Source organism: Manduca sexta, unplaced genomic scaffold (genome assembly GCF_014839805.1).
Source record: "Manduca sexta isolate Smith_Timp_Sample1 unplaced genomic scaffold, JHU_Msex_v1.0 HiC_scaffold_1459, whole genome shotgun sequence".
Lineage (NCBI taxonomy): Eukaryota > Metazoa > Arthropoda > Insecta > Lepidoptera > Sphingidae > Manduca > Manduca sexta.
Genome location: NW_023592325.1, coordinates 11,300 through 37,254, shown reverse-complemented (window position 1 = coordinate 37,254; position 25,955 = coordinate 11,300). Strand labels below are relative to the sequence as shown.

General features: G+C 36.4%; 3 protein-coding genes across 3 annotated transcripts; all 3 read right to left on the bottom strand.

Moving 5' to 3' along the window:
* Window positions 1–2,687: 2,687 nt before the first annotated feature.
* LOC119191401 (cuticle protein 7-like) lies at window positions 2,688–3,712 on the bottom strand. Its single transcript, XM_037445301.1, has 3 exons — window positions 3,607–3,712; window positions 3,158–3,391; window positions 2,688–3,003 (listed from the first exon to the last, which is right to left on the bottom strand). Exons 1-3 carry the CDS (start codon window positions 3,616–3,618, stop codon window positions 2,728–2,730), a joined length of 522 nt encoding a protein of 173 aa, XP_037301198.1. The 5' UTR covers window positions 3,619–3,712; the 3' UTR covers window positions 2,688–2,727.
* Window positions 3,713–6,428: 2,716 nt separating this feature from the next.
* LOC115452254 (histidine-rich protein PFHRP-II) lies at window positions 6,429–20,493 on the bottom strand. Its single transcript, XM_037445302.1, has 9 exons — window positions 20,453–20,493; window positions 13,788–14,030; window positions 13,488–13,710; window positions 9,457–9,524; window positions 9,118–9,285; window positions 8,808–9,030; window positions 7,545–7,567; window positions 7,052–7,282; window positions 6,429–6,883 (listed from the first exon to the last, which is right to left on the bottom strand). The coding sequence occupies exons 1-9, from the start codon at window positions 20,462–20,464 to the stop codon at window positions 6,554–6,556; spliced, it is 1,521 nt and encodes a 506-aa protein (XP_037301199.1). The 5' UTR covers window positions 20,465–20,493; the 3' UTR covers window positions 6,429–6,553.
* A 3,161-nt stretch (window positions 20,494–23,654) lies between these two features.
* LOC119191400 (cuticle protein 7-like) lies at window positions 23,655–24,823 on the bottom strand. Its single transcript, XM_037445300.1, has 3 exons — window positions 24,742–24,823; window positions 24,312–24,566; window positions 23,655–24,096 (listed from the first exon to the last, which is right to left on the bottom strand). The coding sequence occupies exons 1-3, from the start codon at window positions 24,751–24,753 to the stop codon at window positions 23,767–23,769; spliced, it is 597 nt and encodes a 198-aa protein (XP_037301197.1). The 5' UTR covers window positions 24,754–24,823; the 3' UTR covers window positions 23,655–23,766.
* Between the last annotated feature and the right edge of the window lie 1,132 nt (window positions 24,824–25,955).

Below are 25,955 nucleotides of genomic sequence, written 5' to 3'. Positions count from 1 at the left end.
TATAGATCATTACACGCGTACAACACTTGGCGGTGGGGCGAAGAAATGCTTCCAATAACCTTGACTCTGTGACTTACACTCGACATATTGGTGATACATTTTTAAGATAAGTTACCGTTAATCGAGAGTAATTAATTGTTTTGTCTGGTGTTTATTAAACGTTTATATTATATTAGTATTTGCTAGCAAAGTTTTGTTAGAGGTTTCAGTATTGCTTAAGCGTATTTTATTATTAAATATAATGGTACTTTGAAAATGTTTAAATTAATTACAAATATTTTTTTTTTAAATAACCGGTAGCACTATATGTGTTTTTATATTTTCAACATTTGTTTATATATAACCGAAAAAAAGGCAAAATTTATAACTGATTATAGTGTTATATTTGAGAACTTTTTGAAACGGCTAATGAAGTAATAAATTAATCTGATCTTACAAATTTTATAAATTTGAAAGGTGCGAAGATATTTGGATGGTTGTTAAAATTAAACACAGCAATTGCTGAATGGATTGATACCGATAATGTATCCATAAAATAAAAACACAACCACAAACACACATTACGCTTTTAACCCCAAAGGTGTAGGCAAAGGTACAACTAAGCACTGTAGTTTACGTCAAGTTCCAATGTTTTGTCCCATGATGTGATAGGGGGCAAACCTATCACCGATTGGGTTACAAACTCCGGGCTGATAGTTAACAGATTTGAACCCGGGAACTCAGAGCAGTGGTCGTTTCGCGCACGTAATGCAGCTACGCCACCGAGGCGGTCAAGACTTATAAATGATATTCTTGGATTTAAATACAACCTGTGTTTTCCCGGTACAAAGTGAGACTTTATTCCGGGAAAATTCTTACGTGCGTGCAAAAAAATAATAATAGTGCGTAATATTTGTGACTTGTGTTATTGATCTATTTAAATGAATAATATGATCCGGTCAATCAAAGCTAAAATTGAATCCGCATGACGCGCAATGATTGCAGATTTATGTGGTAGAGAATATCTTTATAACACATTCTCTACCACAAGTGTGTTTATGAGCGATAGTTTCTCAAATCTGACAGACAACACGTAATTAGCTTTAAGACGTGTGTTTAGAACACAGATGTATAAAGGGCAGTAAAAGCGCACACCTTAGGTGAACATTAAAAAGGATATTTAAAGTTCAACTTATGAAAGGTTTGTCTTATGCGGACACGGTTAGTAACACGAGCTATAGTAGTTTCTCCTTTATTATAATATTGCTTGAAATGGTAAAGGTTGTTTTAAAATATTTTATAATAGCTGTTGCTCGTAGATTTATCCGCGTTAAAAGCATTTTCCGCTACAAAAGTGCCTAAAGTACTTTACCGATCCATACCGCTATCTGTATGATGCAAGCACCATTTATTTAAAAATGAGATAAAAAAAAAACCTTTCCTACAAAAGTAAGTGACCAGGATAAAATATGCTTGATGTGTTAACTCAGGTTATGGTCTATGTTTGAGCCAAATTTCATCCAAAGCCGATCACCTATTGTTGAGTTTAGTTCTTACAAACATCCAAATATACAATCATTTCAACAACTTCTGTATTTGTAATATTAATAAGAGAGTAGGTAATATTAGTAAGAGTAAGATTAAAATTATGTTAAAAGTCTTTTTTTATATAAAAGGATATGAAAAGAAATTACTACTCTGGCTTGCTGTGAAATCAAAACGTGGTCGACGAAGTGTTGGTGAATTGGATTTATTATAATTTATCTGCCTCAAGCTTGGGATGATAGCAGGATTTTGTATTATGTTTTATTGTTTACCACGCAGATCGATCCAACACCTCAGAGTGTTGCTTTACTTTACTTACTTTGACTATAAGTAGAATGGTATTTCATTAAATTGATTAAATCGAGGCTAAAGTAATGTTACCCGAGATTTCAAATACCTTAAAAACATAGAAAAAAGTCTCCAGAAAGAAAATTATGCCGAAAAGGGATAATATTGAATACTTATGTGATTTGCTTCTAAATAAGGCCAGTGGTTAACCTATAAAAATATAATAATAACGTGAACATTCAATTCTAAATCAACCCCACAATCAAAGAGCGCGAGCCACATTTTGGTGTCTATGATGATGGCAATGATGATGATTACTATAAACGGTATTAAATGCTACCTCTGGGTCAACAGTGAAAATGGACCGATCAAAGTATATTTTTAAGATACGTTTATCAATGACTTATTTTGATTAGTTAATTATTGACATGGCTCAGAAGTTAGGAAATAAGAGGGTTTATTGAAAAATGTCGTTAACAATATTAATAAAAAAAGTGCCTTAGGATGGATACACATGTAGGTGACGCATAAACTGCGATGCTCTTCATCCGCAGAATTTTATTTTTTGATGGGATGGGAGATTTACAGTATAAGATGGATTTAAAAAAAAATTGCATTAGTATTAGAATAATATTTAAAGTTGATTGGGAGAAAGTTAAAAAAGAATCACTTGTGATGTTATAGAGACTATGATGCGCTACAGACCAGTAGTTCCATAACACATCTGTTTCATTTAACGGACAGTATACCTAATGGGATGAAATCATTTAAATAAATTGAATTTTGTTTAAAAACTCAAGTGTTTTATTTACAGAGGAATATCCTCTTACATATTTACAAACGTGTACATAAATAGCTACAAAACGAATCACATATTTGGCGGTTGAATATTAACTATATATCGCTTATTGTTAATTAGTAGTGATGGTAACCGTGAACGGGGGCAACGTGCACAGCAGGGGCAACATGTACAGCGGGGGCGGCGTGTACGGCGGGGGCAGAATTGTGCACGACGGCGTTGAAACCATGGTGAGCATCAGCGGTGTAGTCGACCTTGCGCACGGAGCCGTCGGGCTGCACCAGGGAGTAGGAGCCGTGCACGGCGTCTCCGTCGCGGCTCTCGTGCTGGGACTTGTGGTCGCCGGTGTGGGGGTCGGCCACGGAGTAAGAGAAATCGTATCTGGGATGAGCCTAGAATAAAACGTAGATTTTTATAAAACACATGTAATCATTTATGAAGGGAAAATATATGTAAGCGATTATAAACGTCATTTTTTTTGTTTCTTTCAATTCCACGTGACTTAGGCCCTAACTTCTATTTAAAGTTCAGATATGAATGACTTACGTATTCATCGTGACCAGCATAGTGAGCAGCAGGAGCGGCGTAGTGAGCTACGGGAGCGGCGTAGTGGGCGACGGGGGCGGCGGCGTAGTGGGCTACAGGTGCGGCGTAGTGCGCTACAGGGGCGGAATGTACAACGGCTTCATCGTGGCGGACGATGCTTTGGGAAGAGACGGCGTGTCCGTGGCCTAAAAGACCAGCATTGGCCGCGGCTAGGAGGGCGCTGATGGCTACGATCTGAAAATTTAATTAAAAACTGTTAAATTAAAAAAAAAACATTATTTTATAACTATTAAATAACAAAACAACCTATGAATTCAATTGCTTATTTAAATAGGAATTAAATAATGGGAAAATTTAATTACGAAACAATAAATAAAGGATTTCCTCGTTAAAATTCACTAGAAATTATAGAATACGTATAAATATTCTGTATTTCCTGCCAAACTCACTTTGCTGAACATTTTTGGTAGTGCTGTTGGACGTTCAAGTGTAGATTGATGTCAATTGTCCCGCGGTATGGTTTTATAGAACATGTCCACGTGCACACGCACTAGCGGTGGGGCGAAAGAAATGCGAGTACCAACCTTGACTGTCTATGATATGCACTTACCGCTTGAAATAGATACGATTTCGCATGACACCAACTTCTTGATCGACATGTGCAAATAATATAAATAAATATTGTTTAGATTAATGACAAAACCTCAACTTGCGGGTTTGCCCGTATGAAAATGATTTATTGGAATAAAAAATCTGCTACTTATTCGTTTTTTTGATATAAAAAGGAATTTAGGTGTATGTTGTTACAGGATTTGGTTTATCTATATACAAATTTTATTTATATCAGTTAAGTGGTTAATGTGGTAATTTGAAACAAGCACCTTTACTAACATGCGAATTTATAAATTTAATTAGTTAATAAGATTATAAGAAACAGTTTTAAAATGTATTTTTTTAATATATCTCAACGGAGATCAGTCAGGTACGCAGGAGATATTATAGTACACAGGTATGTGCGCAATACACTAATAAAGCTCAATTGGTTTAACTGTACTGCGTTGGTGAAACGCAGCTGGTGACACGTCTAAAGTATACCGCAAATGGGGAATGTTGGCTTCCAGAGATGTTATGAGTTTGATATAAGTTTGGCTTGAATTTATAAGTCTATACTTATAATAAAGCCCTAGATTTTTCATTAAATATAAAAAAGGTTAATAGGAGTCGCGAGGACTAAGTAATTGAAAGTAGTAAAAAAAAAATCGTCTGTATCTCTGTTTTATCAAATGTTCGTGTGTAAGTTACGCTAAAACCACTAATTAGTTTAAAAATGTAATTACTGAAAAATATTAAGGTTTATTTTGTCTACCATATAGAGTAAATCGGTGACAGGGGTTCATACAGGAGAGACTGGCCACAAGTGTCGTGCGTGTTGTGTGTTACGGAGAGATATATCTGGACGGACGGACAACAAAGTGATCCTATAAGGGTTCCGTTTTTTCCTTTTGAGGTACGGAACTCTAAAAACGGAAACTTTATAGGATAATTTTGTTGCCAGTTCGTCTGTCCGTCCGTCCGTCAAGATCCTTTTGCTGAGGAACGAGCGGAGGTATTAAGCTGAAATTTATATTAAATACACAGGTCTACTGTCCCTTAGAGTTGTAGAAAAATCAAACATCTAAGCCGGCGCAATCAAAAGATACGGCCGTTTACGCCGCAAATTTTTCGAAACTGGTAAGGGAATCAAAACCTACAAGGTATTTCTCGTGAACTCAGAATCTTGAAATTTGGTATGAAGCAACATCTTATAGTACAGATAATGGAAAATTGCGAAAACCGTAAATTTTTAGTTACATCATATAATAAAAATATTTTTAATAATTTTAATGTTACTACCCCTTTCTTCATGAACGCGTTGAGGTATTACATCGAAATTCATATCAAATGCTCAGGTTTATAACACCTTTAAGCTGTAACAAAATCAAACTTCTATGTTAACGCAATCAAAAGAAACAGCAATTTAAGCCGCATACTTTCAAACTCGCAACTACTCGCAAGGGAATTAAAACCTAAAGAGTACTTCCAGTCAACCTAAGATCTTGAAACTTGGCACGAAGCAAGGTAGGTAAGCAAGCACATATAAAGGAAAAATTCCAAATACCTTAATTTTTTAGACCAATGCCTTTAATTTATGCTCCTCTATCTTTCCATATTGTAATGTTATGGATTTCATTTTGCAATAAAAATACCATAACTATGACTCGATTGTCGTGATGGGTGAACTTTTACTTATATACCTACAGGTTTATAGGTACGGAACCTTCGGTGCATGAGTACGACTCGCACTTGGCCGGTTTTATTTTAATAAATAGCTTATGAAGTAACAAATTAGAATTTTATACCAACAATGACATTTAAAGCGGCGATAGCCTAGTTGGTTGTGGAACGGACTGCCGAGACGAATGTCCGCAGGTTCAAATCCCAAGGGTACACACCTCTGACTTTTCTAAAAAAAATATGTGAGTATTCTTTATGAACTATAGCTTGCTTTAACGGTGAACGAAAACATCGTGAGGAAACCTACATACTTGAGAAATTCTCTATTAAGAATTTTCGAGGGTGAAGGTGAGGTGTGAAGTCTACCAATCCGCATTGGGCCAACGTGGTGGACTAAGGCCTAAACCCTCTCAGTAGTAGAGGAGGCCCGTGCGCAACAGTGGGACAGTATATAATACAGCGCTGATATTATTATTGTTTATGACATTTAATATAGATAATCACTATGCTCAGTAGGAGATTTAACATCTATTTTATGAATAATTTTCTATTCATTGTTAGACTATAAAATATATCATAGAAACTATGCTATATTATTCTAAAAATAATGAGAGACAAAGGAAAATAAACTATTGTAAACAAATAGAAGTATATGATTATTATTGTTTAGGTTACGTTTTTCGTTAATTACAATATAATATAATTATCACTGCTTTTATGTATGGATCTAAAATTTTTGAAATTAGTTGGTGCTCTTAATATTTTAGTTCGCTTTCAAATGGCTCATGTTCGTAGACATGAGTTTATTGTCTTTCAAGTAGATTTTGATAAACAATTATTAATATTATTATTGTCAAGATAGTATTATCCTAGTCCGTAACGTAAACCTTTGAAGAACAATACCCGGATAAATCAGGTTAGAGAAATCCATAAAAGTTACGGTAATATAAGTATTCAAGATTATTATTATATTTTTTGTTGAATAATTAAAAAAACATACATTTGATCTGTTTATTTATTTTATCACACTCATATATTTACAAAACATACTGTACATAAATGAACATAACAAGACAGGCAAACATTTCGATATATAAATTAATTAAACTAATTATTAGTCATTCAGTAGTGATGGTAACCATGAGCAGGGGCAGCGTGAACCACGGGGAGAGCGTGTACAACGGGGGCGGCGTGTACAACAGGGATGGCGTGTACAGCGGGAGCGACGTGCACAGCGGGGGCGGGGTGCGCAGCAGGGGCGGAGTTGTGCACGACGGCGTTGAAGCCATGGTGCGCGTCAGCGGAGTAGTCGACCTTGCGCACGGAGCCGTCGGGCTGCACCAGGGAGTAGGAGCCGTGCACGGCGTCTCCGTCGCGGCTCTCGTGCTGGGACTTGTGGTCGCCGGTGTGGGGGTCAGCCACGGAGTAGGAGAAATCGTATTTGGGGTGGGCCTGAGTAAAAATATTGAAAGCGGGATAAATTACATTGTCTTAAAATTAAATACGCATATGTAAAATAAAATAAGATACATTACATTTGCACATTATTATGTTATACAATTTTGTTGCCTTCTGGCTTTGAGAATCGCTAATTATAATATATTTTTAGTTCGAACTTACGTATTCATCATGACCGTCATAGTGCGCAGCAGGAGCAGCGTAGTGGGCGACGGGGGCGGCGTAGTGGGCGACGGGGGCGGCGTAGTGGGCGACGGGAGCGGCGTAGTGGGCTACAGGGGCGGCGTGTACAACGGCCTCATCGTGACGGACGATGCTTTGTGAAGAGACGGCGTGTCCGTGGCCTAAGAGACCAGCATTGGCCGCGGCCAGGAGGGCGCTGATGGCTACGATCTAGAAATTATAAAATATTCTTTTAACATATTATTTATTATTCGTTGTTACATTAACACAATTTATATCATTTTTGACTCTTTGCTTACTAAAGCATAATATAAATAGTCCAAATGGACTAATCTAAATAGATTGATTGATGATCTAAATAGATTAATGAGCTTAATCTTGAATGTACACGTTTCATCTTTATTCAGAAAGAAAGTGTTTTGTTATACAATTATTTAATTACTTAATAAATCTTTCTAATCCAGTAACTTACTTTGCTGAACATTTTTACTAGTACTGTTGAACGTTGAGGTGTAGAGTGATGTCAACTGCCCCGCGGTATGGTTTTATAGAACGTGTCCACGTGCACACGCACTAGCGGTGGGGCGAAAGAAATGCGAGTAACCTTGACTCTAACTTTGACACTCACAATAAGAATTATAAAAAATGCGTTCACTGAAACATAACACGTGTTTTATTGAATGTTGTTATTGTTTTTGAAATGAATTTTAATCTGAGGGACATTCATTATCCCTGACGAGTAATTGCATTTACCTTTGATCCGGTCTTTAATTTATTAATATGGAATATATTATCTTCGTAACTTCCATTTATAATTTGGTAGTGGGAGTTTATCCCATAAATTTAGTTTTGAGTTCTGTTTTGATCCATACTAGTGTACACGTAGCGAAATCATTACGTAATATTACATGATACAAGGGTAAGAAGCCAATATTTTTGCGGTTATTCTTTTTACGAATATCATTTTTTGAAAAATTACTCTATTTTGATATTTTAATATTGCGTTTGCTTTCTTAGTTTGATGTTAATACTTCTGGGGCCGGATTGTAGTATGGTAACTTCATACAACGCCATCGTGAAATATTATAATGTGTTTAAGTATTGTACTGTCCGTCTTCTCTTTTGAGCCGTTTATAATTATATATCTTACTTTTAATTTTTTAATCGCGTGTAAATTACAATATGTACCTACTTAATATCATAGAATACATAATATTTAAATTAATATTAATTTTCACACTTTTTGGAACAATCTGACAATAGTGGTAAAATATTTTATAATTTGGTTACAAAATATGTACTCGATGTTTACTAGTATAGTTTTTATTTCAGTGGACACTCGCAGTACTCAACTACCATCATATATATATATATACCTACAATGATTTATAACTAAGAAGAAACTTTTACTGACGCGAAGCTGACTGTTTAAAAAGAGTAATATTAAAAAAACCTTTTTATTCACGAAATCTGTCTTCGACGAGATTGGAGAGTACTTTTTAACCCAGATGAACGCACAGTTTCTGTAGGACTATCATTTCAGGAAAATAATTGCGTTTGGTGAGGCTAAAAGGAAGAAAATTTTTGCTTATAAATAAAATAATGTTCTTATAAATCATGATTTTATTTTCATGACATTATCACATGTATTTACATATAAATAAATATAAAACAAGTCAGACATTTGGTGGTTGCAGATGAACTAGAGCCGGTTGTGTTCAGTAATGACGGTAACCGTGAGCGAAGCCATGGTGTACGGTGGGCGCGGAGTTGTGCACAACGGCGTTGAAACCATGGTGCGCGTCAGCGGAGTAGTCGACCTTGCGCACGGAGCCGTCGGGCTGCACCAGGGAGTAGGAGCCGTGCACGGCGTTTCCGTCGCGGCTCTCGTGCTGGGACTTGTGGTCGCCGGTGTGGGGGTCGGCCACGGAGTAGGCGAAGTTGTATCTGGGGTAAGCCTGAAACAAAAATTTCAATTTTTTAAATTTATTCGAGGCCCTTCCTGGGTGTTTGCACTCTTGAATTATTCACAGCGTAAGACTTACAAATTCATCGTGTCCGCCGTAGTAAGCGCCAGGTCCCGAGTAGTGTCCTGCGGCGGCGGCGAAGGGAGCGATGTGAGCGCCGTAGTGCGCCACGGAGCCAGAGTAGTGCCCGAAAGGCGCGCCGTGGACGTACGAGTTGTAACCGCCCTCGTCGTGGCGCACGATGCTCTGAGAGGAAATGGCGCCACCGTGTCCCAAAGACCAGCGCTAGCTACGCCCAAAACGGCACTCACAGCAAAGATCTGGAAAAATGACGAGTTATTTACTCAAATTCTCTGTTTAAAGTCAGAACATGTAAAACATATTTATTGGTATTATTATTTTTATTATTAGACTTACTTTGCAGAACATGTTTGTTGGTTTGTGGGTGTCGTAGGACGTTGAAGTGTTGATTGATGTCCGTTGTCCTGTTGGTATCATTTTATAGATCGTAATAGCTAGGTCCGCGGTGGGGCGGAATGTGTGTGAACACCGCGAGTCCTTCGGTATGCACATTGGATACCGAATTTGATACATATTTCGTATGATCAGGTAAATGATACGCTAGGATTAACACATGACAAGTGATAGTTTACTTCGAATAAGCTTGTATAATTCATTAGCTATGACTGTGATTTTAGGGACAGGGTAAACCCTGTTTCTAATAACACAATTAACATAGTTGTCACAGTCAACATTATTACATGTTCCTTGTGTTAACACTACATACTGACAAAATAGCTTTCTTATATGAGCGTGCAAACTATTTAACTATCTCTCAAGTGCATTTGACTTGGACTTGTTTAATACTGGTGTTTCTGTCCTTAAAAGTATTCCACAAAAAAAAATAACAACTTCTGTCAAAAATTATCGGATAGTATATACTTACAATATCTGATTATAATATAATAATATAATATCAGCCCTGTATTATATACTTGCCCACTGCTGAGCACGGGCTTCCTCTACTACTGAGAGGGATTAGGCCTTAGTCCACCACGCTGGCCTAGTGCGGATTGGTAGACTTCACACACCTTCGGAATTCCTATAGAGGAACTTCTCAGATGTGCAGGTTTCCTCACGATGTTTTCCTTCACCGTTAAAGCGAACGATAAATTCACAAAGAATACACACATGATTTTAGAAAAGTCAGAGGTGTGTGCCCTTGGGATTTGAACCTGCGGACATTCGTCTCGGCAGTCCGTTCCATACCCAACTAGGCTATCGTCGCTTTTATATATATATATATATATATATCTGATTAAGAATGCGATAAATAGCAATTAAACTGGAAAATGTTATATCATTTGATAGGTAGCTTTTCTCAGATGATTAGTAAATCAGGCCCTATAAATTACTTTATGATAGTCTCTAATGTTTATATTTCAATAAGTAGTTTATATTTGATCTACCGACCCCATAACTCTTGTACTATATTCTAATTGTGAAAGCTTTTAAATGACCCTCTCATATTTATGTACCTCTAATATTGTTAATCTAGCTGTAAGTTTTCCGAAAATAATAAAATAAAATATATAAAACTAGCTCTTGTCCGCGGCTCCGCCTGCGAGAAGAAGTTTTTTCCGGATAAAAGTTCTGCTTCATATTTTCTGCTCTTCTTTTTCTTCATATCAGATGCTTGATAAATAGAAGGATATAGCAGTCAGGAGAAATTTAGCTTTCCTATAGAATTTCGGTTCAGTTTTATCAAGAAACCCCTACAAACTAACAAACAAACCCACAATCTTTTTCCCTTTGTAATATTAGCATAGATGTGTATAGTAATAATGTAATTATGCGGCATAAAAGCCGTAACGTATTTAATGGTAGTAGCTCCATTATGTGTGAGAGCCAAGCTGGGTAGTTACCACCGCATTGTCTTTTTCTGCTGCCAAGTTATATTGTATAAGCACTTTTGTATACCTTTTTTTTGAAAATCATTGCAGCCAATGTATTTACTGTCCAATATGAGACTTAACATCAAACGTCTCTGGGTGATTAGCGCAGTGCATTATTGTTGTTGTTATTTTTGGTAGTTTTGTCCCTAACCTCCAGATGAGCAGCTTGCTCGTCTAGTAATACATTAGTATAAATAAATATCAGTCTCTAAGGAGGGATTAACGACTTTTCATTCACCAGGATAGAACTATTCGACATGTTTACTACGATGTTCTTAATCCTTATTGTACTTCTTACTTTTCTTATAAATGTGAAACTTTGTGAGAATGTTTGGTTATTATTAGAAGTCAATGCAGAAACAGTTGAGCGGATTTAGTTAAAATTGTCATACGGATAGATCCCCGAGGAAGATATAGGCTAGTTTTTCTTCTGCAAATTTGTTTTGAACTTTTAATCTAATTATTTAAGTAGATGGCGGTGCGGATCGCTATAGTAATTTAAGCATTCTTGTGGCGGGAAAGGCTTGTCACGCGTGCAAATCTGCAAGCAATACCTTGTATAATATGAAATAATAATAATATTAGCTCTGTATTGTATACCGTTCCACTGCTAGGCACGGACCTCCTCTACTTCTGAGAGGAATTAGGTCTTGGTCGATCACGCTGGCCTATTGCGTATTAGTAGACTTCACACAGTACACTATACTTATTATGTATCCACACTATTTCGATATATTATACGCTTATAATACTAATTATCCTTTGTTTATGTTCACGAACCTGCCTGTGATAATGTTAGATTACGAAAAAAAATGATATTAATTCGATTCGTTAAGTTTGAATTGTAGCCCTTTTATTAAACGCCAATTCGCTCAACTTAGCAAGAAACCACTTTACTTCATATGTTTAGGAGGTCATAAGTTTAGAAGGTTGTAAGTAGTCTTTGAATAGAGGATTATAGATTACCAGTTTGGGTAACCCTATGTGATCGACTTTAGGTTTTAGACTCATGAATATGCAAAACACTTATTCGGTATCGCCATGGAAATTGCTTTTGAATGTAATCTTTCACTGTTTGACGTGTTTTACTTAGTATAGAATCATAGATACTACACTATTATTTTATACAGAATATGAGTGAAGTCATTCGTCATTCCTAGTTATAAAAGAGTTAAAAATATTGATGCACTGCAGTTTTCGAGTAGGTATAGGTATATAAAATAGTTAAATTGTTCTTTTCAGAAGTATTGTGCCTTATATAGTCTTATGACTATACACACACATCACGCATTAATCCCGAAGGGGTACCGAAGCAGAGGTGCAACCAGGGCACCCACTTTTCGCCAGGTGTGTTCTGCACCATGATGTGATTGGGGGGAAAATCGCCATGGAAGAATCCAGGCTGATAGTGAGCAGAAAAACCCAAATATCAGTTTGCCCGACCCGGGATTCGAATCCAGGACCTCAGAGCGCTGCCGTACCGCGCATGCAATACAACTACGCCACCGAGGCAGTCCGTCTCATGACTATATGACGTGGTTAATACCACAACACCTGCTTTGACGCTGTTCTAAAAGAGTTATAATTTTCCGGTGGTGTCCGGTGATTTTTCGATTGGTAAAATAGATCTACTTCTACCTTTAAACATAAACAAAACTATGCTGATGGCATAAAATAAAGTATAAATTTTTAATAAAGATTGCGACGTCCTTTATACGCGACCAGGATGAGTGGTACTTAATTGCTTATGTTCAGGCAAATTAATTTGGGTATTTACTTCTATTTTTCAGCCTGCATTATACCCCGATGTTATTACAAAAACTTTCGCACTTATAGTAATAATTAAATATATAAAGATTTAGTCCATATTTATATGTTATGTATATCATACTTGTAGGAAGACTATATAGATACCACAGATTTTTTTTATTAAAATTAAATATAGTGGATGTAACACATGATTTTCCAAATAGTAAATCAATTTTTTTTTAAATATGAAGGTTAACTATCGGGAAACTAACTAATATTATAAATGCGAAAGTTTGTGAAAATGATTAGATTTCTCGATATTTGTTGGCGCTATGAATCATTGCAGTGTTTAAAGAACCTTTTTTAGCGGAAAAGGCTTTTCACACAGGCAAAGCCGCGAGCAACACCTAGTTCGGCCATAAAACGTAGCCGCTTTGTACACTCGGTTTCTATTTTGTAACATAAAATTTCAGTAATCTGTGTGGTTTCACTAAGTTATGATTGGCGACATATTTTATTTATGTTTGTGTAGGAATTCTTAAAGGATTATACCCTTATAATCCTTTAAGAATTCCTTTTTTAACAATGAAGCATAACGATATAATAAATGAAAATGGAAATTATACGTAATCATGATTTTATTTTCATGATACTATCACACGTATTCACATATAAATAAGTACAAAACAAGTCAAACATTTGGTGGTTGCGGTTAAACTAGAGTTGGTTGTATTCAGTAATGACGGTAGCCGTGAGCGAAGCCATGATGTACGGCGGAGTTATGTACAACAGCGTTGAAGCCATGGTGCGCGTCAGCGGAGTAGTCGACCTTGCGCACGGAGCCGTCGGGCTGCACCAGGGAGTAGGAGCCGTGCACGGCGTCTCCGTCGCGGCTCTCGTGCTGGGACTTGTGGTCGCCGGTGTGGGGGTCGGCCACGGAGTAGGCGAAGTTGTATCTGGGGTAAGCCTGAAACAATATTTTCAATTATTTAAAAATTTCCAATGCGCTTACTTCTATTGAATTTTAAATAGAACATTACTTACAAATTCATCATGTCCACCGTAGTAGGCGCCAGGTCCTGAGTAGTGTCCTGCTCCAGCGGCGAAGGGAGCGATGTGAGCGCCGTAGTGAGCCACGGAACCAGAGTAGTGCCCGAAAGGCGCACCGTGTACGTAGGAGTTGTAACCGCCCTCATCATGGCGCACGATGCTCTGAGAGGAGATGGCACCACCGTGGCCTAGCAGACCAGCACTGGCCGTAGCCAACACAGCGCTCACAGCAAAGATCTGGAAAAAGTATGAGTTATTGTCACTTGCCACTTTTTAGGTTTAAAAGATTACAAAATTGGAAAATTCAAATAATATTCATTTAGTATTATTATTATATTATTAGACTCACTTTGCAGAACATGTTTGTTGGTTTGTTGGTGTCGTAGGACGTTGAAGAGTTGATTGATGTCCGGTGTCCTGTTGGTATCATTTTATAGATTGCCGGAGCTAGGCCCGCGGTGGGGCGGAATGCGGGCGAAAACCTCGAGTCCTTCGACATGCACACTGGATACAGAATTTCATACATATTTCACGTATTGATGTAAATAATACGTGGTGGCATTAACGCAAATTAAGTGATATTAGCTTCGTTTTAATGATTCTTTAATACACTTGTTACCGGCGGATACAATGGCGCTGGATACGTACATCCAAACGAGTGTTATCCTTAATTGAAGACATGTTTTGTGTTCTAAATCATGTCAATTATTGTTAAAGAACTTGTATAATTTTTTAAAACATTAGAAAGTTACAAAGCATTACATAATGTATGTAAGTACTTTGTACCATATATACCTGATATTTGTGTTAAATACAAAGAACTATTACCTCTATTTTCTTTGATTAGTTATCATATTTGTAATAGAAAATTATTATGGACTATTGAAAAATGTCCTATTTGTATCAGTCTACATTATTAGTCTGTACCTTATATGTCTTTATACCCTATTATGAGCAAATACTGGAAACGAGCTAGCGAGAATATTAAATTATCTCCATCACCTTAACCTTCATAATACGAAAGAAGACTTAGACTTTAAAATAACACAACAAGAATTATAATCATAACTTCACGTTAGCTCATTGTAAAATAGTGGTAGGTACCTTGCTGTACCACTGGACAGTCCATTTATGCTGTAGACAAATATGTCTGCAGTGTAATTTAACTTTACCATAGTTAAAAACGTGTACATCTCTCAGGATCCAGAACTGTTGATGCCTGCAGTAATATCATACAATGACCCAAAAATGTATTACGATTTGAGTAATATAGTAAATAATAGCTAAAATGATGATCAACAGCTGTGACGTGCATACCGTCTGTTGCTAAGCGGATAGTCGCTTCATTGGTCTAGTACGAATGTGCCGATAAACAGTAATGCCGTGGATTCGAAGCTCAGGTGTGATAATCTCAAGGTCGGATCTGATGTCTCTTATATATATATATCTTAGTGCAGCAAGGTACCCTGGAAAGTCCCACATGCGCTGAAGACTACCACCTCGGGTTGGTATGCCGCTGTGGGATATATTGGGGTTAGGGACTCGGTCCAATGCTCGCTCGGATGATGCTATACTCCCAAGTGTCGATATTGGACCGTAAGACTAAAGAAGCCAACATAATCATTCCACTCAACCCCCAAGTGAGAGTAGCGATAAGTGTAATAATCAAATGTGGTATATTTCCCTTGACAAATCGTCTAACTAGAAATACCGTAAAACTATCGTCAGATCTAGTTACTTTCATAATCTTTAATCCTTTTCTTGGCTGGTAGCCTATCCACGATACGTTTATTATTGTAGCTGTTTATGGGCGATGAAACTTATTTAGAACCAGGGAACGCACGTTATAGAGCTGATTCATGCACAAAAAAAAAATACGGAGCACTAACGGAGGTTACCATAATACAAATTCATTTTGTTTTATGAAACATGTTTTCTTTTATTAAATACTAGCTTTTGCTCGCGGCTCCGCCCGCGTTATAAAGTTTTTCAGGCTAAAGTTTTCCATTATAAAAGTAGTAGTTTCCCGGGAGCCTATGTTCTTCCCAGGGTTTCAAACTGTCTCCATACCAAATTTTACCTTAATACGTTGGGTAGTTTTTGAGTTTAAGACGTTCAGGAAAACGGATGCAGCTGGGGACTTTGTTTTATAATATATTTTTTTAGAACTTTTTAAGAGGAATAATCCCGACATACATCATTGTTGCATAACTTTAACCGTTTACGCAGCGCACGCAACGGAAGCTCTCAAAACGAATAAATTGTCCCCGTATTTGTAACATGTTTCATTACTGCTCCGCTCCTATTGGTCATAGCGTGATGATATACAGCCTATAGCACCCCCACAAATAAAGGGCTATCCAACACAAAACGAATTTTTCAGTTCAAACTGGTAGTTCCTAAGATTAGCCATTACTGCTCCGCTCCCTATTGGTCATAGCGTGATGATATATAACTTAGAGCACTCCACGAACAAAGGGCTATCCAACGCAAAAGAATTTTTCAGTTTGGACCGGTAGTTCCAGAGATTAGCCATTGCTGCTCCGCTCCTATTGGGTATAGCGTGATGATATATAGCCTATAGCAATCCATAAATAAAGGGCTATCCAACGCAAAAAGAATTTTTCAATTTGGACCGATAGTTCCTAAGATTAGTAAACAAATATAATGAGAAAGCTTCGAACTGCTAAGCTATCGGGAGTTACACCTGTCATTGTGAGTCAACCATAAAAGATAGACATATGCTGTCGTGGGATATTTTTTACATAATTTTAAGGAGAATATTTCCGTCATACATGATTTCTATGTAGCTTTAACCATTAATGTTGCACACGCGACGGAAGCTTAAAAAATGGAGTAACTTCTCCCGTTTTCCCAACATTTCCCTTCACTGCTCTGCTCCTATTAATTGTAGCGTGATAAAAAGTATACTATAACCAGCACAGGAGTATGAAAAATAATTGTACCAAGTTTCGTTAAAATCCGTCGAGTAGTTTTTGTTTCTATAACGGTTATACAGACAGACAGACAGACAGACAGAGAGACAGACAGACAGACAAAAATTTTACTAATTGGATTTTTGGCATCAGTATCGATCCCTAATCACCCCCTGATAGTTATTTTTGAAATAAATTTCATGTACAGAATTGACCTCTCTACAGATTTATTATAAGTATAGATATAGATAGATAGAAGAAGATAGATAGATAGATAAGTATAGATAGATATACATTAAATATATTCTTGTTAAAATGCGTACGTGTACCGGTACGATAACGTACTGAGAGTCTTGGTTTGAATCTCGAGTTGGGTCCAAAATAAAAACGACTCAATCGTAACTCTTAGTCAGGAAATTGGCGGTATAAAAAACTTGACACTCGGAAAGCACGTAAAGTCGTGGGATTCATTATTCACTAGTTATTTTAATATTGCAACTACAATTATTTATATACCTATAATTAAAAAACATTGATTTCAATGGGAAAGATGAAATGAGAAATCAAATTGTTCCTTTTATTCTTACTTATTTCTATCACTTTGTCTATATATATCTATCACTTTGTTTTCGTGTATTGCTTCATAACTCATAAGTCATAGTGTCTTTCGAGTTAAAATCGCAGCTTCTTTGTATATTACTCGTAATTTTGGATTGCGGGTTGACATCTTGATTTGATTTATTATGCGAAAGTGTCACTGAACTATGTACACATGAATTGATAGACCTCTGTTGAAGTGGCTAACGTATCAGTTACATTAGATATGGGCTGCGCGGTATCAAGCAATACACAAATATGTGTGATTATGAAATGGAATATACGTTTTTATTTTTATTGGCTGTTCAGTTGTAACTGTATTCTTTGATGTATGTTTAGTTATAGGATAAAGTATGTATTTAAAATATATGCTAATATTAAGGGGGAAATGTTTGTGAGTTTGTTCCTTAGTTTGTAGGGGCTAATTCCTCGAACTACTGAAGCAATTTCAAAAAATGTTTCACTAATACGAAGCTACATCACTCCTGGGTACTATAGGCTACTTTTTATCCCCAGAAAATTTAAAGCGGGACCTTTATCCCGTAAAAAGTTATTCTCACAGACGGAGCTGCGGGCAATGCAAGTGTTGTATACCTCTGTAGTACCATTAACCACGTTGGCCGAGTTCTATTATGCATAGAATGTGAACTGTGATATCCTGGGTTTAGTTTCTATATCTACTAAAATGTATGTGAGTTCTTCAATTAAAATGACACACTTATGCGGACTTGTATGAGTATATGTGTTTGTTTATCGTTATATTAATAATCATGGTATTTGCTACCATTTGCCCTTATTCCTAAATAACGCGGGATTAGCACAAATTATAAATTTCAAAGAATGGGGTCCGATTTGTTGGATTTAGTATTTATGATCGGTTGTTTGTGTATATGAACCCTTCTAGGGGTACTGGCTCCGTACAAGTCCCACGAAAATCGCAGACTGACTTAGAAAAAAACCGACTCCAAAGGAGATTATCTATTCGCCCCATTTTTTAAATGTTTGTTTTACGATAATTTACTACCGCGCTATCGGATTTAAATTTGTGTTTGTTTCATTTCATTTGTATAAGACCTTGAACTTCGATGTTGCGTATAAAAACATCATTTTATCTTGGGTTAAGTATAGCTTCAAAATACTACTATATTAAAAATATCTTTGCTTGACCATAAACTGCGAAGACTCAGAAGTGAACATCTCAAAGTCTAATAGGTTATTTTTGATTATTTTTGGGTTGAGTTCAGTATAGCTTCAACATAGGCTATTAAAATATTGTTATTTGACGTTGAATATCAACTTCTCGAAATAAAATAGGATAGGAATTATTCGTTTTGTATTCAGTACGAGTACAATGAGTGTTTAATAAATAATAATAATAGTTCAAGGGACCGTCCTTTATTACATATACCATTCGCATCTAAAATTATTTAAAAATGCATTTTCCCAACGTGGTTATATTATGTTTAATAGCCTATCGTCATTCTTGACTTGTTTTATGCAAGCAATGTTAAAAAAATCTCAGAAAGGCATATTTCAATAACGCAGTGGGTTAGATTTTGTCCTGATTTTGCTTTTATTATCTTAACCCTTTAGTTATAGTATCCTAGTGGTATAACTACTAGTATTGTTGTTTTATTTTTAAACATGAGTACCTAGTTTGAGTGAACTCTCATATACGGTAATTTTCTTGATTATTTATTTATCGGTGAATGCTTCTAATTATTGTTTTTCCTTATTATTTTATTATTCTGCAACCTGTCATTGAATATTAACAACAAAGAAATACAAAATAAACTTTTAGCACAGTACATTTTTTTAGGGTCAGTGTCTAATTTTTATTGTTAGCTAAGTTAAGTAAATACACGAATAGATATCAATGAGACGAAACATAATAATATTACTGTAGCTTAGGATGACGAATGCGTTTCAGTGCAGTGTAATATGCGGAACTACGGATTTTGTTTTTGTTGTTACTATAACTATTTTAGCTGGTATGCCGTATGGGGCTTATTATAAGGCAGACAATTTGAGTCTATTGTCATTACAGTAGTTAAAGCTCCAATATATTGTTGACCTGTGATAGTAGTTCCTGACCAAAGTATTTTCTGCAATTTTTTTAAATTATAATTCGAGAAGAAATAATTACTAGATATAGTATGATTAATAATAAATAAGCCATTATATCTGTCGTAAAATGTATCCGATTTCTAATATCAGGGCAATTTGTGTCCAGCGTTTATAGTAATTTGTGTAGCATAGCTAAACTTTGTAGTAGCTTGTGCTCCTTTTCGAAGTCTATTAATTTTTAAGAACTATGATGAATTGTAGCTCAAAATGTTTAAAAAAAGATAGTATATTTGATCATGTTTTATTTCCATGATATTATCACACACATTTTTAATTATAAATAAATACAAAACAAGTCAGACATTTGGTGGTTGCAGATGAGCTAGAGTCGGTTATGTTCAGTAATGACGGTAGCCGTGGGCGAAGCTGTGGTGTACGGTGGGCGCGGAGTTGTGCACGACGGCGTTGAATCCGTTGTGGGCGTCAGCGGAGTAGTCGACCTTGCGCACGGAGCCGTCGGGCTGCACCAGGGAGTAGGAGCCGTGCACGGCGTCTCCGTCGCGGCTCTCGTGCTGGGACTTGTGGTCGCCAGTGTGGGGGTCAGCCACGGAGTAGGCGAAGTTGTATCTGGGGTAAGCCTGAAACAACAATTCCAAATATTTAAATTTATTCGAAGCGCTTCATAGGACGTTGTAATAGCGCAGTACTTACAAATTCATCGTGTCCGCCGTAGTAGGCCCCGGGTCCCGAGTAGTGTCCTGCAGCGGCGGCGAAGGGAGCGATGTGAGCGCCGTAGTGCGCCACGGAGCCGGAGTAATGGCCTAGAGGCGCGCCATGGACGTACGAGTTGTAGCCGCCTTCGTCGTGGCGCACGATGCTCTGAGAGGAGATGGCACCACCGTGCCCTAACAGACCAGCACTGGCCGCGGCCACCACAGCGCTCACAGTAAGGATCTGGAAAAAAGTATGAGTTATTGATTCCATTTCAATGTTTCCACTTTTAAAATTGCAAAATGCAAATATCATTATTTCAGTGATATTATTTATTATTAGACTCACTTTGCAGAACATGTTTGTTGGTTTGTGGGTGTCGTAGGACGTTGAAGTGTTGATTGATGTCCGGTGTCCTGTTGGTATCATTTTATACATGTCAGTTGCCCGAGCCGCGGTGGGGCGGAATGCGTGCAAACACCTTGATTCTAATAACGACATATGTACACATTTGTTGCCGAAATCTATTCATATTTTGAGTGTTTATGTTAATTATTACGTTTTGGCGGTTACAAGTTTTAATTTACAAAATATTACATTTGACCAGTAGTACTATTGTATATTGTGTACTTGATGTTTAAAATAATTTTATGATGCTATCTAATGAATACATTCCTTAGAGTCTTTCAGTCGAAACATATTACTTTAATACAAATGCGTTTTGTTTGGACATTGGTAAAGTTATACTATATTATTGACCAAAGCAGGATGAGCTCTAGTGTCATTGTTGTTCGTGGTACAAGTTCAGACTACAAATATATAAGGATTGCATGACCATAGGTGGCATTTTAAAAATTATGTTAAAAGGCAATCCAGGCAGACGATCTAATCAATGTTAAGCCATTGCTGCTACCTATAGACTCTTGCGATAACATGGGCATTACATGAATGATGACTTTTAATATTCTTTGCCTAATAAACGCAGTGTAATCATCAAGCCTTCTACAAAAAAGTTAAACAAATGTTTAAACATTTTTCAGTAATTTTTAGGATTGTCGATGTCATTTTTGCTTTCTGAAATAGGATAACTACGTGTACCGCATAATTAACATAGTTATGGTTGTTACAAAATGACTATATAGAATTTTATGCATAATTGTCAGTAATCTTGTTGATACATAATTAATATCTTGTAAATTACAAGTAGTATTTTACAAAATATTATTTCCTATACAATCAGAGGATAGAGCCTTGTTGGGTATGGAACGGACTGCCGAGACGAATGTCCGCAGGTTAAAAGCCCAGGGGTACAAACGTGTGACTTTTCTAAAAATATGTGTGTATTCTTTGTGAATTATCGTTTGATTCAAAGGTGAAAGACAATACCGCGAGGAAACCAGCATACCTGAATTTTTATGAGAATTTTATGGGTGTGCGAAATCCGCACTAGGTCAGCATGGTGGACTAAGGCCTAATCCCTCTCAGGCCCGTGCCCAGCAGTGGGACAATATAATAATATAAGGCTGATAGTATTATATACATTAAGTTAGTAGGTACTAAAAAGATCGTACCAGAGTGGTACATATAATATAAGGCTTATATTTTTCATCGATTTTAGGGGTCATATAATGTCAATATCAATATTATATTATTATTCTTGAAGTAGCTTAAAATTATTTCCACACAATTATTTTAGCTTATTTTAATTATTAAATATATTTACCGTATAAAATTAAAAGTAAAGTGCATTATCAAAACCATCAGAAAATATCCTTTCAAATTTGAAGCAAGGTATATTTGTTACCAACTCGAAGTCAAAACTAGGTTACAATTGAGACCGCCCTAGGTTAGCTAAATCAATACATGTTCCGTTTGTAATTAAATAGTCGTAGTAAACAAATACTGTTAGAATGTTACTTCAGGCGTGTATTTAAGTTATTAGTGGTTTATTATTTATTCTAATTTACAGAGCAACAAAATATCGTTTTCTATCGCGATTTCGTTTAAAGTTCTGGAAAATTTTGACGTAGGTTTGTCGTATATGAGGATTGGTCTGAGTAGTTCTGCATTTGTCTATTTCTATCAATAAGCAGTAGGTTGCTATTTTCTTGTTTGAAACACAGTATAAATACTGCGAATTATTAAACTATCTTCAGCTGACAGAACGAGTGTAATTTGGTGATGTGGTTCTTCTGTTTTATAGTAATTAATACTTGTTGTTGGGCTTGTTCATCTTTTTATTAAATATTAAATAATGAATAATTCGTTTTTAATATTGTATTTAAGTATTATTCTTAATAGAATTTTATTAATTATAACCGTCGATAGTGATCAAAATAGAGACCCCTCGATTAACACCTCTGTCGTTTGAATTTATGCTTTATACATATTACTATGGGAAGAGTATTGTTCGTAACTGTACGGTGTCATGTACATTTTTATTATTTACTGATTAGTTAAAGTAACTGCAACATAAATTTGGCTAACACGGTAATTATTTATATTAAAATAAAACAATTTAAAGTCACTGTGTTTCGAACAACTTTGCCAAACGTACGTCACGAGAAAGTCATATTTTTTATTTGTATCATTAGAAATATACTACTTATTCATCCTTTGGGATGAATAAGCGACTTTTAACGTCAACTTAACTTTAACTTCAACTAACCACAACTTGTGGATCTACAGGACAACTGAATTGTACAGTAACATTATTTTTATTATTAATTACCTACCATGTTATTAAATAACGGTATTAACCTATTTTGTAACTGTTCGCTATTCCAATATAAATAGCCCTGTATTTTACTGTTTCACTGTTGGGGCGGGCCTCCTCTACTATTGCGAGGGATTAGGCTTTAGTCCACTACGCTGCTTTAGTGCAGTAGATTTCACGTACCCTTAAATTTTATATAGAGAACTCAGGTATGCAGGTTTTCTCACCATGGTTTTCTTTACTGTTAAAGCAAGTGATAATTTATATATATAATTTATATATTTAGAATACACATAACTAAAAAAGTTTGAGGTGCGTACCCCTGGGTTTTGATCCTGCGGAAATTCGTCACGGAAGTTCATTTCATACTCAACTAGGCTATCGCCGCTATTCTAAAAATGAATAAAAAGACTACGTATTATAATTATACACCAGAAAGGAAAAAGAAATCTTTGTAAGAAACTCCGGAGAAATTTGTATAATTCGCATTATATCAGATGTGGACAAATTAGCAACATTGCGATATCGTAGTTGACGTTAGAACTAAGGTTTCTTTTAATTGTAAACAATATATAGAACATCACCACTAATGAAACATAAAATTAGAAAATATTTTTTTAAAATTAGTATGGCTTCTTTATATTTATTAATGTTATAGCTATTGTTACTCAGGAGAACTAAGGACTTTAACTTAATATTCTGTCAACATCGGTTATGAATTCATAAATAGTATGTTTATTGGTCTCATAATATTATTCTATTGTTCTTTAGGACTATTTTCATTCGCTTAATTTATTAATTATAATAATTTATTGGTAATAATAATACACAACATATAGTCATAATTCTTTTTATTTACATTTTATTCGCATATATTTACACATACATAAATAAACTCTTACAGACATACAATCATTGGTTTTCACTTATGTTAAGTTATGATCGTTCAGTAATGATGGTAGCCATGAGCAGGGGCAGCGTGTACAACGGGGAGAGCGTGTACAACGGGGGCGGCGTGGACAACGGGAGCGACATGCACAGCGGGAGCGACGTGCACAGCGGGGGCGGGGTGTGCAGCGGGGGCGGAGTTGTGCACGACGGCGTTGAAACCGTTGTGGGCGTCAGCGGAGTAGTCGACCTTGCGCACGGAGCCGTCGGGCTGCACCAGGGAGTAGGAGCCGTGCACGGAGTCTCCGTCGCGGCTCTCGTGCTGGGACTTGTGGTCGCCGGTGTGGGGGTCAGCCACGGAGTAAGCGAAGTCGTATTTAGGGTGAGCCTAAAGAAAGAATAATAAAATAAAACGGTTAGTAAGGATTCAAACATATTTAAAAATTCTTCTTTAATAGCGGATTATATAATAATTAGCATAATGAAATTAAAGGGCTAAGAATTAATCGTTTTTTGGGGTCATATACTTTCGTCTATTACATATAGGACTTTACCAAAGTATAACATATATTTTATTGTGTGTACTAGAACTTCGTTACTTACGTATTCATCGTGACCGTCGTAGTGGGCAGCAGGGGCAGCATAGTGGGCGACGGGGGCAGCGTAGTGGGCGACGGGGGCAGCGTAGTGGGCGACGGGGGCGGCGGCATAGTGGGCTACAGGAGCGACGTAGTGTGCGGCGGGAGCACCGTGCACAACAGCTTCATCGTGACGGACGATGCTTTGGGAAGAGACAGCGTGTCCGTGGCCTAAGAGACCAGCGTTGGCCGCGGCCAGGAGGGCGCTGATAGCTACGATCTAGAAATAATAAAGCAATTGCAGAAATGAATTTAAAATTGCTATGAATCTTTTTTTCTTCATTAAATTCAAGCAAATTATATCTAGCAAGGTTATTGGTGTTTAAGACACAATTAATTTTTGTACCATAATACTTTTTAAACTTATATAATAAATCAGTATTTTTAAAACTTACTTTGCTGAACATTTTTGTAAGTACTACTGAACGATCAAGTGCAGATTGATGTCAATTGTCTTACCGAATGGTTTTATAGATCGTGGCCGCAGTGTTTGCTCGCGCGGTGGGGCAAAGAAATGCGAGTACCTTGACTCTAACTTTGACATGGCCTCAAGGTCCCGGATTCGATACAAATGTGTACGTTAATGACCAATGTCCGGTTCGATTGAAAAGTTTAATTGGCGGCTGACGTGGGTTTTCATTCTTCGTGATTGATGGGGTCGTTTAAGAGCAATATTCTAGTCAAATATTTTTTTTGTAGCTTTTTATGTTAACAAAATTTTAAAACACCTTTTATTTATTTTAATTTTTGTACTGTTAGTCATTAATACATTTTGTCACGGATGACAATTTGATCTTACAACCACTGTCAAATTGTATGGATGTTATAAATGTTTCGAGTTTTGTTTTGCTTCGAATAAAGAAGAAGCTGTTTATATTCGTAATGTATCAAGTTTTTTTTTATAAAACAATTAATTTCTTTGACTTTATTGTGATATCAAATTAGATTTGATGGCAAGTTACCGCTACTCCATGGTTTTACGTCTCTGTAGAAACATACGTGAGTTTATGCGTATATATAATATATATTTCTGAAAAATCAATGAGCTATTAAGCACTCATGATTTCGGTATCTATATCCGTCTCATCTTCGCGACTTTTTAACTTCTGGCACGACAATGTGACTGCATTGCAACTGATGGTAAACGCGATGCCGTTCAGATAAAGTATAGAATGTCAACAGGTGGCTATCTCATGCCATTCACAATCATGCCGGTCTCATCGAGCCTAGAAATACTCTCTGGCGATTCGTGTATGTCTTTTGGGTATAAACTTACATAATATTTTTATTGCCTGACTTGGGACATGACTCCAGAAGAACAATTATCATAATCCAAATGAATTCCGAATACTGAAATGAATTGATTATGTAAAAGCTTGTGTTATTTTCATACACGCGTCAATTACATTGGACATCAGTGGTCCAAAAGAATGCAACATTCCCAAACTGGGCAGACTCAGAGGCCAGTACATATATTTGAGTAGGTTTTTCTCCACTTTCGTAACAAATGTATTTCTAGAGAAAATATAAACGAAACGTTAATGCGGGAATAAGATTCTGTGTGCAAATTTCATCGTACAAACATTAATTTTAATAGATATCCAAATAT

Excerpts from the sequence above, each read along its gene's own strand:
- LOC115452254 (XM_037445302.1), bottom strand. Across the intron at positions 9,286-9,456 it reads CAACAAACATGTTCTGCAAA|AGCATCGTGCGCCACGACGA; the intron begins GTAAGTCTAATA and ends ATTTCCTCTCAG. Across the intron at positions 7,568-8,807 it reads ACACCATGGCTTCGCTCACG|TACTAGTAAAAATGTTCAGC; the intron begins GTTACCGTCATT and ends AACGTTCAACAG.
- LOC119191400 (XM_037445300.1), bottom strand. Across the intron at positions 24,097-24,311 it reads ACGACGGTCACGATGAATAC|GCTCACCCTAAATACGACTT; the intron begins GTAAGTAACGAA and ends TTCTTTCTTTAG.
- LOC119191401 (XM_037445301.1), bottom strand. Across the intron at positions 3,004-3,157 it reads ATGCTGGTCACGATGAATAC|GCTCATCCCAGATACGATTT; the intron begins GTAAGTCATTCA and ends GTTTTATTCTAG.